The sequence below is a fragment of the Diaphorina citri genome, unplaced genomic scaffold, assembly GCF_000475195.1.
Source record: "Diaphorina citri unplaced genomic scaffold, Diaci psyllid genome assembly version 1.1 scaffold1587, whole genome shotgun sequence".
NCBI lineage: Eukaryota > Metazoa > Arthropoda > Insecta > Hemiptera > Psyllidae > Diaphorina > Diaphorina citri.
In genome coordinates, this window is record NW_007379013.1 from 40,876 (window position 1) to 55,564 (window position 14,689).

Below are 14,689 nucleotides of genomic sequence, written 5' to 3' on the forward strand. Positions count from 1 at the left end.
AGCAAGAAGTCATTAGTGTCTACATAGATAAAGGTACTTGCCAAGATAAGGTTGAGATAATATCTGCATAATATACCTATTAGCATGCATGTTTACTTACAAATAAATATGTATAACAGGATGATCCCTATAGAAAAATAACTAACTATGTGCTGCATGAAATTAGGCTACTCTTAAGTGTAAGTACAACCTACTTAAATTTTCTTCTGTATAAGAAGGTGAGTAGGTCACTTGGGGCCTTAGTAGTCAAGGCACTTGCAAAAATAAGAGGGTGTGGGTTCAATCCCTAGAAAATAAAATGTGCTATGCACCATTACACCCATTTAGTTAAGCCTCACAAAAGCACCATGTGAACTTTTGGGGTAAGGAATAAATGCAGCCTTATCAATCTTATCATTGTCTCAATGTCTCATACTTTATGTAGTCTCAAACGTACTGTTAGGAGTGGTGGTGTCTTGTAAGTACTTTACAGCAGAATCACCTAGAACTCTTTTAGAATCCAAACAATCTGTAGAATTTCAGATGTCAGATGCTACCACACTGGAGGTAAGATGAAAATTGAAGTTGGACTGGCATCCACATAATTTCAGCAATTGAAGAATATACCCTCTTTATCTGTTCCTTTTACCCTGGCAATCTAAACAAGGCCTTATGTATTGACAGATGAAAGATACTCAATAGGTAACATGCCTATTATTATACCTACCTACCTACCTACATTATACCTACCTACCTACCTACCTACATTTTTTTTTTTAACAAACCTAATTTGATTCAGGGGAAAAATGTAGAGCTTGTCAGAGGGAAAAAGGGTGATTTGTCATCAACTGCAGTAATGTTTTCAAAAAATACCCACTTTATACCTGATTGCTATAATTACTGTCTCTACTCTTTTAAGCTCAACCACTTTTTTCCTCCAGGCCAAACGAAATCCCATCACCGGAGAACTGATAGAGTTTTGTGAGGTTCCCATCAGTGGTCAGGAGCTGACGGCAAAAAACTCCATGTCTTGGGAGAGAGCACCTGAGCCATTTGACGAGGAAAATATCACCGGACATTCCACGAACAAACCTTTCTGGCCAGGAGGCTTTGCTGAACCTGAAGACACAGGGGATACCCTACTGGAAGATGTGGACCTGGACTTTAAAAATAGTGAGTTGTAGGGTGAAGTCCAATCATCCTTGAGTAGATCAAAGTGCATCTTTATTGCTGAGTATTATACTACTAGGCTTGTATGCCGGAGGTCCCTAGTCCGATTCTCGGGGGTCAAAGTTTTTCGGCTCTGTGCCCCTCTTACAATACCCAACATAATTATGTGTGGACACAGCTTTAGAATGCCTGGCTTTCTCATCTGTCAAGAAGTATCAGTCATATCTGTTTGATGTTCTCATTGAGTCATGACAGTACCTAATTCATTTTTTTTTTAAATCATATTTAATCTAATTGTTTTCAACATTACCTACTTCATTTATTCAATCATCCAACTGTACCATTCCTGCTCCATCCTCACACTCAATCAATCTCAACTTCTTCCTCGAACCTCTCACTCTCATTGAAATCGCTTGCACCACTGATATCTCAACTTTCACCTTTAACCATCCCAACACCCATGATTATGGCTTCGCCCACTTTTCACTTAATCTTCTCACAGTATGTTTCACAAAACTGCCATACTCAACTCCTAACGCACCATCACATGAAATTACAAGTGGGGTAAATGATGCTCGCAGGTCTTCAGTGGCTTTATCATATTTCCCATGTTTCTCTCTTGAGTTTGAATTTTTTCTGTTGTTTCAGATTTACATCCTCCTTTTCCCCCCAGCAAGTACAGTCTGTCCAAACAGCAGTTCATGCTATGGAAAAGAAAGAAAATAAAAATAAGAAAAAGCCCAATAAAAAAGGGCCAGGGAATGAGAGAAGAGAAAGAGATTGTGAAATTTTTGGCTGTCAGCTATCAAATCGTTTTATGATTACTGATATTCTGATATAGTAAAAACACTTTTTACCTGATTAGCTCTCTCATTTTTCAATTTGGGTATGTGTTTAAGTAATCTTATCTATGGTTTTCGAGGACTTTGCAGTGTGAGCTGCTGATAACATTTTGTAACAATTTTTTTTGCCTGTCAGTTGAATGTTCTGGTTTTGCAGGAGTGGTCCACTTGAGCACAATCGTCTTTTTCTGTCAACTACTCATTCTTTTTCCCTACAATATACTCAGTTGATTAGGTAACCACTAGGCATGGTTAGAGTAAACCCGTGCTGGACTTCGATGCTAAAGTTCCTATCATGGCACATACCTGGCCCTTTGAATTGGATGTCTTCCAGAAACAGGTGAGTATTTTTTATTATTTCTTTTTTTTTTCGTAATAATGATTATTACTAAATCAAGTTTAGAATAATAAAAAAAATAATATCGAACGAGCAGACTATTTACTAAATAACTAACTAACGAATAGTAAGACATAGGGCCAAGCTAAGAATAGAGACTATGCAAGTGTGATTAACTTGAGCCATTTATTAATTAACCAATCACGCAATGTTTGTGACCAATTTTACGTTAATCACTGAAACGAAGTCGAAGTCTATTGACATTGATGGAAACTCATAGGTACAAAGTAAGCTAGCCGAGTTAGCCTGCAGGGGAGCCTGTCTGCCTTGCAAGAACAAACACAAAAAGCTCAATCCGAGGCTTAGGTGTAGGGGAAAACAGCCCTAAAGGATGGGTTAAGCTCATACGAATCTACGTCTGCCTTGTAAGCGCTAGGCCGCGGGTTCGATTCCCGCCCGGGCTGATAGGTGTGTTTGGTTTCAATATTAATTTTCCTTTGCTCTGGTTGCAGGCAATTATCAAACTAGAAGAGCATAACCATGTGTTTGTTACTGCCCATACTTCTGCTGGTAAGACTGTGATTGCCGAATATGAAGAAGAAAAAAAAAGTATTAAAAAGTTAGAACTTTCAAGGGTGTACACAACACTTGGTAAAACAAATTAAAATCAATAGGGGAAAATGCTCAAAAAAAACTTTTTTTTTTTTTGTTTTACAAATATTGTAAAACAAAAAAAGCGATCTGTTTTCATTTTCCCCTATTGAAAAAAAAAAGATAAGCCAGATTAATACCTGACGTTATTCGACCCCTAATGGCCGGAAAAATCTTCTGTAAATCTAAATCCTAACACAATCTTAAGTGTGAGTCCTTGTTTAGATTCTCAGTTGAAAGGGACTTTTCAGTCCCATTCGGGGAGCATTAACCAGGTATATTCTATTCTAGTCTTGGAGTATTCTTTTCTACTTTACTTATAACAAACCAAATTGGCTCAACACCTATAAAAATTGGCCTTAAAGATTCTCCTAACTGACATCTCTGTTCCTTAAACTCCCCTATGAACTCTTCCCATCCTACCTCGTCTTGGAAGCCAGCAATGACATTGTAGAGCAGGCATGTCAAACTGGCGGCCCGCGGGCCGCATGCTGGAATGCAAGGGAAAATGGCCTTCTTCTTCCTAGCCTTTTCCTACTTTTTCAGGGTCGGTGTTACGGGGAAAAATGGCCTAATATTGAAAAATTCCGACATTTGTAACAACAACATATTCCCTACTTTACAGATCCTGTTCGCGACCGAAACCTTCGCCATGGGCGTTAATATGCCGGCACGCACCGTAGCGTTCGATTCAACCCGCAAGTACGACGGCAGTGAGAGGCGGGACCTTAACCCGGCCGAGTACATTCAGATGGCAGGCCGTGCGGGTAGGCGGGGCCTGGATGAGAGTGGTACGGTGATTATCATGTGTAAGGAAGAGCTGCCTGGCCAGGAGGCACTGAAGAAGATGATGCTAGGTGAGAGAGACACTTTGAGCCAATTCGATTCATGAAATAAAATAAAAGTACCGTCTTTTTGTGTGCTTTTTTCTCTCTCTTTTTTGAAGAGGTTTGACAGAGGTAACTGCTAAGGTCTTATCGGCCCGAAATCGAAGAGAGAAAGAAGACAGGGTAGGACCAAGCCAGCCGTTATCCCTTATCAGAACGAACCTTATCCATTCAGGATAAAATCCGCCCCGGGCGTAAATCTAACTTTGCAGCTAAACGCTTACAAGGCAGAAGAGCAAATGGTTCTTTTAGATCTTACTTAATGTGTAGTTGTTCGCATATTGTTCTGGCCATTACTCATTTAGTATTACCCACTTTTAATTACATATTATTATTATTATTTTGATTTTCAAAAATCAGTTTATTTATTTGTACATTTTATGTTTGCCTTTTTGCTTCTTTAATGGTTATTAATCATGTTAATTTGATAGTATTGTTAACCAAAGTAACATTATTACCTTTACCATTACCATATGCGCAGGTAAACAGACCAAACTCGTATCTCAGTTCCGTCTGACATACGCCATGATTCTCAATCTAATGCGAGTGTCCATGGTGAACGTCGAGGAAATGATGTCCATGAGTTTCAAGGAGTTCGGCTCTCGGTTCCGTATGCAAAAGAACAAGGAGGACCTGGCGCAATTAGAAGCCAAGGTGCGCCAGGGTGGTGAGGTGCGCCAGGCTCAGGACACGGACGTTCTGTTCGAGAACTTCTTCGATCAGGCGAAGCGGTTTTTCGAAATTCGCGACTCTTATATGGTAAGTATTTTTTTTTTTTCTTTTTTAAATATTGTTTAATCTTTAAAGGTGTGTCCAAACATAGTTCCATTGTAGAAAAATATTGGGACGCGCGTAGGAAAATGGCCTCATGCCTCACGGTCAACGTCCCGACTTTTGTAAACAACAACATAGTCGACTGGCCGTCGATCGACGAGATAAATCTATGCTATCGAGGCAGTGTGGACGGTTCAGTCTCGATGGCCAGTCGACTATGTGTGGACATACCTTTAGGTTTAGAAGAAATAATAAATAATACGTAACACACGTACTACTCCTCCGATAAGTACTTCTTGTAACCTCAAAGCCTCTACATCAGAGATACAGGTTTCAATGAAATAATTAATTTATGATCCAATTCCTCTGTGTGAGTTATTTTGTGTCACACGTCCATCACTCACATGTGATTTAATTTGCTCGTTGTTTCAGTCACTCGTAGAGAAGACAGCCGAGTTCAAGAATGCTATTGTTCCCGGTATTGTACTTCATATCTGGACCTTGGAACATCGGGACAAGCTAGGTCTCCTGCTCAAGGTTGATCATAGGAGAGCTTTGTATAGGTAAATCATGCTCAAATCAAATTTGTTATTGAACATTTCAATAAAACTTTATTAAGAAAATGTAAACGCACATAAGTTAGAGAAACTCCACACTAATAAACCAAGAAATGAAGTTAGCCCAGTGGTAACGCGCTTGCTTATCATGCTGAAGGTCCCGAGTTCGCTTTTTATTAGTTACCTATATGCTGTTTTCAATTACCTTCTTTACCAAATATCTAGGTATTCCAATTATCAAGATAAAATTACCGGCGCGAACGACCTACTGTCCGTAGTGTCAAAGCGCCTAAAAGGGAGGGGGGAAGACGTTCAAATTAAGCTTACTTTGACAAGCCCTTTCTGGAAGAGCATTTCGACAATTTCCTTGAGGATAGGTAGGATACCACTGTGATGTACGCCGATACCGTTCTTGAGCAGTTGTTCTAACCGTTTCACCTGTAAAACATGTGTCAAGTCATATGATGAAAAGTATTAAAACTTTAGAGAGAAGCATTTATTCAAAAATATATTCAAATAACGTGGCTGCCAGTCTGATGGGCAAGAAGAGACACAATACTCACCAATTATGTAGGTGCTGGGCCAATAAAAAAGCACCAGAATGTACCCCGTTGAAATATTTGCAAGCAAACAACGAGTGCAAAGCCGGAACCTTCTGCATGGCAAGCAAGATCATTACTACTGGGCTAACTATGACCGCTAATTAGCTGGTTGGTTTTCTAGTTGGCCCTATTTTCAATGGAAATATTGTTGATTTTGAAAAAGTTCCAAAGCCAGTCTGTACCGATTTCTTTTCTTTTTTTTTGAAAGGGTACAAATTGTGTGTACATCACTCATCATTACCTGAGGCAAAGCTCGATCGTCCTCGTTCTGCAAATTCCTAATGCTGTCCTGGAAGAAGCGATGGATTTTGCTTTTCTCGGTCGCCGTGGAAAAGTCCATCGACAGCAGATTGGCCGCATTTTGGTCGCACCTTTTCCGCGACAATGTGAACAGGACCACGGGCAGATTCTGACTTTTCCGTAGGTAGTTGAGGAACGAGATGAACAGGTTCTTTTCCGCCCCTCGAGTGAACGGTCCGTTCAATTTGCCGCCTCCGGAGCCGCCTTTCTCGAGCTGTTTGCGGCATTTGACCTCTTTGGCGGCAAGATAACTGGAATAAGGAAGGATTTATTTTTTAAGAGGTTTAACGTCATTGTATAACATCTTGATGGAGGACTCAGTAACTTTGTGAAGTTCCATATGAATCACTTGGATGTGAAGTGTACTAGTTGTTATTTCATCTAAAGTCACTGCAAGAATACAAAGGTTTTTAGTGACGGGGCTTTTACCCTTCATTCGGTTACAAGCTACTCGCCTACTCACAATAACATCACTCAGGCTGAGTTGGGCCGAGAAAAACCAGCAGCGCGCGTTTGCCAAGATGGTCATCCATCCGAATATCAAACACCCGAAACGTTGCTTAGCTTAGTGATACATAGGGAGCTGGTGCATTCAACATGCAATCACCATCTAAATTGGTAGGTTGGTTGGTATCAACTGCTGGGAATTGACTATCAGGTCATTTTACATTAAAAATTAAAATAACTGGAAACTTACCCCCTGGTCAAAAACTCTCCCTCTGCTTCTCGTATTAGGAACAGCTGATTTTTCTCCAGCACAGGACCTACGTAAAGGAAATGTTTCAAAGGCACAGGTCGCTTCAATGTACTCACCACGTACACCTGGAATACAATAGCAACAAATAGAATAGCGTAGCACTAAATAGAATAGAATAAATGGTTACAGTTATACTAACCAGCTACCGACCAATAAAATTGAGAATACCCTTTATTTAACACTTCCAGAGCTGAGCTGAGCAGTAAAACCCACTCCAAATACTACATAGTAATACCGCAGTGGTCTAATTTTATCAAATTAAAAAATACAAATCTAGTCAATTTCTCAAATAATGAGAAGTCCACACCTTCGTTGGGATTCGAACCAGCACCTTTCTGTTTAACAGAAGAGTCTCGCAGATAAAAAAAAAAAAAAAAATAAAGAACCAGCACCTTTCTGTTTAACAGAAGAGTCTCGCAGATAAAAAAAAAAAAAAAATGAATAAAATAAGAGAAAAAAAAATCTTGCAAATTCTGCCTGAATTAGCCTGTGAAACCCCCAAGGACGCAAACCCTATTGCTCAGCTTTGGCAGTGTTAAGTTATCAATATAAGGAATTAATCAATTAGGTATTAGGTACTTTAACATGTCTTACCTTTGTTTTCTTAGTGTTGCCCACCCAATCGGCAAACTCCAGCGTATTAGGTACGGTGGCGCTTAGCATCACAATGCACACTTCCTTGGGTAACAGAATCAATACTTCCTCCCATACATGACCTCTCTGTAAACATAAGAAGAAAATGTTCAAAATGTTGTGAACACGTTGACTTTGCAGTGCGGAAAGATTTCCAGAATCGAGAAAATTTGGCATAAAATCCTACTTGAGTTTGCATTGACCCAGTATCTAAAAGGGAAGTATCGTGTCTCAGTGGCGTAGCGTGGTCTAAATTCAAGTGTAGGGCTCATGCACAGGTCTACCAAGTCCCATCACAGTAGGTACATGCCATTAATATTTATGGGTATTAGAGTGAACTTTTGAGTTGTATGGCCGCCATACACGCCATACATACACGCTACGCCACTGTCGTGTCTTCTTGCACAGTTACTGAGAGACATACTACGGAAAATAGGAAAATCTCAGCCAAGTTTGTCTGGCAAATTTTATTATTGGATATGTTATTATTAAATGGCCTGGCCTATTATTAAATGTTATTATTAAAAAATATTAACCTGGCGAATTTTATCTCTTTTTTTGTTTTTATACAGCGCAGTGCAGCGCGAACGACATGTTTTAACATATAGTCAAAGCGCCCAACAGAAAAAAAAAGTTTGATAGAGGGAACTCTAACTGTTAAAGTCATATCGAGAGACGTAAGGCAGGATAGGAGAAAACCAGCCGTTTATCCTGTCTTCCTTCTCTATTCGATTTCGGGACTCTATGATCTCAGATATCTGCTAAGTTAGTGAGCAAAAATATAAAATTGGCAGTCTCACAACTAAAACTAGGATTTTTCACTTACCTCAGAATCGTTAATATAATGCACCTCATCGAATATAACATACTCGAGATCTCTTAACACGTCACTTCCACGATACAACATGGAGCGGAGAATCTCCGTTCTATTCGATTTCGGCACTCTAAGATCTCAGATACATATCTGCTAAGTTAGTGAGCAAAAATATAAAACTAGGATTTTTCACTTACCTCAGAATCATTAATATAATGCACCTCATCGAATATAACATACTCGAGATCTCTTAACACGTCACTTCCACGATACAACATGGAGCGGAGAATCTCCGTGGTCATCACCAGACAGGAAGCGGTCGTGTTGATTTGAAAGTCTCCCGTGACGAGGCCCACGTCTTGAAATGTTTCCCGGAAGTCCCGGTACTTCTGATTGGACAGGGCTTTGATGGGGGAGGTGTAAATCGTTCTGAAATATAATATGTATAGTAGAATATATTCTTCTTCTTCTTTTTCTTCGCCTTTTTCCGTGTACAGACGGGGTCAGCTTTTTTCGTCAGCCTCTCAATCAGCTCTAACTAAGGCGACTGCTTTGGGCTGACATTTGGTTTTGGCTACAAATTTTACGAGTGGATGCTCTTCGCACTCAACCTTTGCTGTATCTTTAGCAAGGGGAATTCAGGCTGGTATACTCCCTGTTTATCTAGGCGCACGGTAGTGCGCCAGGCCAAGTTCCAGCCTAACGCACACAGTGTGTAATATTACACGAAACAATTCGACCCATAGTCCTCAAGTCAGACTAAGCTGGTCTACTCCCTGTTTATTAGTATATTAGTTTAATAGAATGTGTGTTGATGGAGGTATAAATGGTTCTGAAATATTATGATATGTCAACATTAAGCAGCGTCCACAACATCGAAACCGCTTGAAATACATTTGGGCATTGGTGGGAAAAGATATATTGTGACGGGGGGAGGAAAGGAGGGAAGGAGATTTTTTTTATACGTATTGGGAGCGAGGGAGGGCGGGAGAGATGGGGAGGGAGAGTTAAACTATGAATGTTTTAATTCAATGAAAAATAAACTTGGACTTACCTAGTCTTATGATTCTGGGACAGGGCAATAGCATATTCGGCAATCACAGTCTTACCAGCAGAAGTATGGGCAGTAACAAACACATGGTTATGCTCTTCTAGTTTGATAATTGCCTGCAACCAGAGCAAAGGAAAATTAATATTGAAACCAAACACACCTATCAGCCCGGGCGGGAATCGAACCCGCGGCCTAGCGCTTACAAGGCAGACGTAGATTCGTATGAGCTTAACCCATCCTTTAGGGCTGTTTTCCCCTACACCTAAGCCTCGGATTGAGCTTTTTGTGTTTGTTCTTGCAAGGCAGACAGGCTCCCCTGCAGGCTAACTCGGCTAGCTTACTTTGTACCTATGAGTTTCCATCAATGTCAATAGACTTCGACTTCGTTTCAGTGATTAACGTAAAATTGGTCACAAACATTGCGTGATTGGTTAATTAATAAATGGCTCAAGTTAATCACACTTGCATAGTCTCTATTCTTAGCTTGGCCCTATGTCTTACTATTCGTTAGTTAGTTATTTAGTAAATAGTCTGCTCGTTCGATATTATTTTTTTTATTATTCTAAACTTGATTTAGTAATAATCATTATTACGAAAAAAAAAAGAAATAATAAAAAATACTCACCTGTTTCTGGAAGACATCCAATTCAAAGGGCCAGGTATGTGCCATGATAGGAACTTTAGCATCGAAGTCCAGCACGGGTTTACTCACATCCAGCATTTCCGCCCACTCTGTCTGGGTGACATGCTTGGGCAGAGTGTTGCTGATTTTGAGTATGGGAATATCCACCTCCTGGGAAATTTATACAAAACGTTATTTAAGAAATTTTGAATTGCGATAAGCAGGCTTGTCACAAGTATCGTTCTCCAATAGGTACACCTACATAAATTTCCGACCTCCAGATCCGAAGTCCAACGCGTTATCCATTGCACCACTGAGGTTGGTCGAAAATGTTGTTTTCTCCGGGGGGGGATGGGGGCCCCCCGGAGTCTTTCACTAACTTTGGGGAAAACATGTAACTCTTGGGGGGAATGTACCCACAAGCCGAGATTAATGCCGGTTGACGGAGGCACTCTCTATTTAAAATTCCTTGTTAAATTATTAGTCTCAGATATATGCAGATAAAATTCGATACTGAGATTGAACCCGCGCCTTCTTGATAATCAGGCGAACGCCTTGACTACCCCACCGAGGCTGGTCATTAAAGTAAGACAGAAATGAGCAAAAATGTTTGTTCGTAAATTAGTAAGAACCAGAAAACAATTTATAAAATGAAAAACATTAAGAGCGGGGTTTGCCAAATCAGAATTGAGATCAATCTAGGATTGAGTTATACTTACTCTCCGGTTTGATCCGGAATTCTGACCTCGTAAAACGCGTCCTAAGGAGTGCGGTAGCACTTCGCCCCACATGGTCAAAATTTGAGAGCGCTTCTACTATTAAATACCTGAGGTATGACATTATTTTCTTCCTCATTGCTGGGGAACACGGTAGCTTTCTCTTGCTCCTCCTTCGCATCGCCTGAGATCACTTCATGACTTTCCCACAACCCTTGCTCGAATTTCGACGCATTCTCTCCACCCAGTTGAATCAAATTGATGATACCTCGAATTTTAAAATACAAACAGCAGATTCATGAAATAAAATAAAAGTACCGTCATTTTGTACTTTTTTTTTTCTCTCTCTCTTTTTTGAAGAGGTTTGACAGAGGTAACTGCTAAGGTCTTATCAGCCCGAAATCGAAGAGAGAAAGAAGACAGGATAGGACCAAGCCAGCCGTTATCCCTTATCAGAACGAACCTTATCCCTTCAGGATAAAATCCGCCCCGGGCGGAAATCTAACTTTGCAGCTGAACGCTTACAAGGCAGAAGCGCAAATGGTTCTTTTAGATCTTACTTAATGTGTAGTTGTTCACATATTGTTCTGGCCATTACTCATCTAAGGATTACCCACTTTTAATTACATATTATTACTCGTATTATTTTGATTTTCAAAAATCCGTTTATTTATCTGTACATTTTATGTTTGCCTTTTTGCTTCTTTAATGGTTATTAATCATGTTAATTTGATAATATTGTAACCAAAGTAACATTTACCTTTACCATTACCATATGCGCAGGTAAACAGACCAAACTCGTATCTCAGTTCCGTCTGACGTACGCCATGATTCTCAATCTAATGCGGGTATCCATGGTGAACGTCGAGGAAATGATGTCCATGAGTTTCAAGGAGTTCGGCTCTCGGTGATATTAGACACCTACAGATTAGACAATGTAGAAACAAAGCAGGGAAGTTGGAGGGATAAAAAATTTAAAAAAAAAAATGAAAGGTATAACAACAGACTGGAACAGAGTAATATAGAGGGGCTTTGACATCGACCCTTCCAGTAATGGATGGAACTAGTATGGTTAATTGGTTATGTATGTATTAGAGATCAGATAGAGGGTTTAACGTTGCTGTATATACATGGGTTTTACCCGTTGATTTGTTAATCAATCAATCTGAATTTTTTAGTAACGGGGGTTTTACAAGCGTTCAGCGACAAGCCACCCGCCTACTCACATTAACCTCACCCAGCCTGATTCGGATCGGGAAAGGCTAGAAGCATGAGATTGCCCAGATGGTCACGCATCCGGATACCAACCGGGGCGAACTGCATCCTAGACAGATAAGGTTCGTTCTCGGAACGGCTGGGTTTCTCCTATTCTGCCCTCATTCTCTCTCTTCGATTTCGGGACGATAGGACCCCCTTACACTTCCCTCTGTTGTTTGCAAATGCGAAAATTAACAATTAAGTCATTTCTTCCCTAGCATCTAAAATTTCAGGAAAAACTCTTTTAAAAAAGTATGAAAGTACCATCGTTTTTTTCGCCAGTTTCTTCTTCATCTCCAGATAGGTCCTTACTATCATCCAGATCTCCAGTATTGGGTACTGAGGTCAGCGTCATGGATGTGGTTTCTACTGTTAGCTCCTTGTCCAAGTCACGCAGCGTTCTGCCGTCAGGTTGGAAGTTGAGGCCGTAGTAACCTGGTGGATCCACCAGGAGATCTGAAAATAGAGGTGATGGATTTTGAACAAGACCTTATAAAATTCAAAGTTTATCTCTAAATAAATTGCCCTTGCCCTATGTTGGGTATTGTAAGAGGGGCACAGAGCCGAAAAACTTTGATCCTTTCTGGAAGAGCATTTCAACAATTTCCTTGAGGATAGGTAGAATACCACTGTGATGTACGCCGATACCGTTCTTGAGCAGTTGTTCTAATCGTTTTACCTGTAAAAGATATTTCAAGTCATATGATGAAAAGTATAAAAACTTAGAGAGAAACATTTATTCAAAAATATATTCAAGTAACGTGGCTGCCAGTCTGATGGGCGAGAAGAGACACAATACTCACCAATTATGTAGGTGCTGGGCCAATAAAAAAGCACCAGAATGTACCCCGTTGAAATATTTGCAAGCAAACAACGAGTGCAAAGCCGGAACCTTCTGCATGGCAAGCAAGATCATTACTACTGGGCTAACTATGACCGCTAATTAGCTGGTTGGTTTTCTAGTTGGCCCTATTTTCAATGGAAATATTGTTGATTTTGAAAAAGTTCCAAAGCCAGTCTGTACCGATTTCTTTTTTTTTTTTTTGAAAGGGTACAAATTGTGTGTACATCACTCATCATTACCTGAGGCAAAGCTCGATCGTCCTCGTTCTGCAAATTCCTAATGCTGTCCTGGAAGAAGCGATGGATTTTGCTTTTCTCGGTCGCCGTGGAAAAGTCCATCGACAGCAGATTGCCCGCATTTTGGTCGCACCTTTTCCGCGACAATGTGAACAGGACCACGGGCAGATTCTGACTTTTCCGTAGGTAGTTGAGGAATGAGATGAACAGGTTCTTTTCCGCCCCTCGTGCTAACGGTCCGTTCAATTTGCCGCCTCCGGAGCCGCCTTTCTCGAGCTGTTTGCGGCATTTGACCTCTTTGGCGGCAAGATAACTGGAATATACCACGGGCAGATTCTGACTTTTCCGTAGGTAGTTGAGGAACGAGATGAACAGGTTCTTTTCCGCCCCTCGAGTGAACGGTCCGTTCAATTTGCCGCCTCCGGAGCCGCCTTTCTCGAGCTGTTTGCGGCATTTGACCTCTTTGGCGGCAAGATAACTGGAATAGTTAATACTCCTATACTTAAGGTAAGAAAGTTACCCCCTGTAGCAAATACTTTACTTCTTTCTAGCTTTTTCCAATTTAAATAAGGTCGGCGTTTCTTGTCAGTCTCTTCCAGGCAGCCCTGTTTGCTTCCTGTCCTGATAATTTTTTCTCTCCCACGTCTTGATTCACACAATCTTTCCACTTTTTCTTCGGTCTACCTCGCCCTTTTTTCCCCCTCACTTCCATTCTCTCAACTCTTTTCCCAATGTAGCTCTCATCTCTTCTGTCAACATGTCCATGTGTCCATACCACTGCAGTCTCCTTTCCTGGATCTTCCTCAACACTTCTGTTACCTTTATCCTTCCTGCTGTCGCTCATTTTAGGTTGCTCACTGGCACGACTGTCTGGCTCAACACCTCCACAAAATCAATATCAAAGACTCTCCTATCTGTCCTTTATGTTCCTTGAATGCCCCTATGAATTCCTCACACCTAAACTTTTGTCCTGCCTTGGCAGCCAGCAATGACATTGTAGGGAAATATTGGGATGGGAGAAGAAAAATGGCCTAATAATAATAATCATAATAAACTCTTTATTGTTGAAAATTCATACAATACATAAAGTACAAATTTAACAAAAGGCGGGATTATTGCCTTAGGCAATCTCTGCCATCCAACCCAGGTCAACACCTCCACAAAATCAATATCAAAAACTTTCCTGTCTGTCCTTTATGTTCCTTGAATGCCCGATTTGCAACGTACATACAATATCCTATTCCTTATGACTTCATTCCTGATTCTGTTCATTCTCGTAGCTCCACAACTCCACCTCAACATTCTCATTTCAGTTATCAAACGGGATATCGTGTTTGCACCTAGTCTGTATACCACGTGATCCTGTGGAACTCCGGTGTGAAATTACTCAGGATGTAGTCTGTTGTATTCACCATTGTGTAATTTGTATCCTTGGTATAATTGTCCTAGCTTTGGAGAGATCTAGAAATTTAAAATGCAATGACAAGCACTTAGGGTACCCCATTTAAGTAATTTTAGAATAGAAACAATTAACATTTCTTAAGTGTCATCTCAAATTTTTAAATCTGGACAGTGCACTGTTTACTCAATATGGTGTATCATTTGTCCATCTTTTTAAATTTGAGAAACAACTACACTGGGGAACTTTATTGTTTCCATA

The 14,689-nt window shown here is 40.4% G+C and overlaps 2 protein-coding genes across 2 annotated transcripts; one reads left to right on the plus strand and one right to left on the minus strand.

The window, feature by feature from the left end:
• The first annotated feature begins 3,607 nt into the window (after positions 1 to 3,607).
• On the plus strand, positions 3,608 to 5,207 carry LOC103516506 (helicase SKI2W). Its single transcript, XM_008481475.3, has 3 exons — positions 3,608 to 3,836; positions 4,348 to 4,625; positions 5,073 to 5,207. The coding sequence occupies exons 1-3, from the start codon at positions 3,632 to 3,634 to the stop codon at positions 5,205 to 5,207; spliced, it is 618 nt and encodes a 205-aa protein (XP_008479697.1). The 5' UTR covers positions 3,608 to 3,631.
• Positions 5,208 to 5,487: 280 nt separating this feature from the next.
• On the minus strand, positions 5,488 to 13,483 carry LOC103516507 (helicase SKI2W-like). Its single transcript, XM_008481476.2, has 12 exons — positions 13,461 to 13,483; positions 13,033 to 13,342; positions 12,514 to 12,628; positions 12,214 to 12,405; positions 10,803 to 10,960; positions 9,980 to 10,147; positions 9,358 to 9,470; positions 8,501 to 8,732; positions 7,451 to 7,576; positions 6,797 to 6,921; positions 6,041 to 6,350; positions 5,488 to 5,635 (listed from the first exon to the last, which is right to left on the minus strand). Exons 1-12 carry the CDS (start codon positions 13,481 to 13,483, stop codon positions 5,510 to 5,512), a joined length of 1,998 nt encoding a protein of 665 aa, XP_008479698.1. The 3' UTR covers positions 5,488 to 5,509.
• Positions 13,484 to 14,689: the final 1,206 nt, after the last annotated feature.

What these genes read in the sequence shown, in the direction of transcription:
- LOC103516507 (XM_008481476.2), bottom strand. Translation starts at nt 13,483, where the DNA reads ATGCCGCAAACAGCTCGAGAAAG. An exon ending in ACGATCGAGCTTTGCCTCAG is followed by an intron (nt 12,629 to 13,032) that starts GTAATGATGAGT and finishes TATCTTTTACAG; the next exon opens with GTAAAACGATTAGAACAACT. An exon ending in GGAGAGTTTTTGACCAGGGG is followed by an intron (nt 6,351 to 6,796) that starts GTAAGTTTCCAG and finishes TCCTTATTCCAG; the next exon opens with TTATCTTGCCGCCAAAGAGG.
- LOC103516506 (XM_008481475.3), top strand. Translation starts at nt 3,632, where the DNA reads ATGGGCGTTAATATGCCGGCACGCACCGTAGCGTTCGATTCAACCCGC. An exon ending in ACTGAAGAAGATGATGCTAG is followed by an intron (nt 3,837 to 4,347) that starts GTGAGAGAGACA and finishes CCATATGCGCAG; the next exon opens with GTAAACAGACCAAACTCGTA. An exon ending in AAATTCGCGACTCTTATATG is followed by an intron (nt 4,626 to 5,072) that starts GTAAGTATTTTT and finishes TCGTTGTTTCAG; the next exon opens with TCACTCGTAGAGAAGACAGC.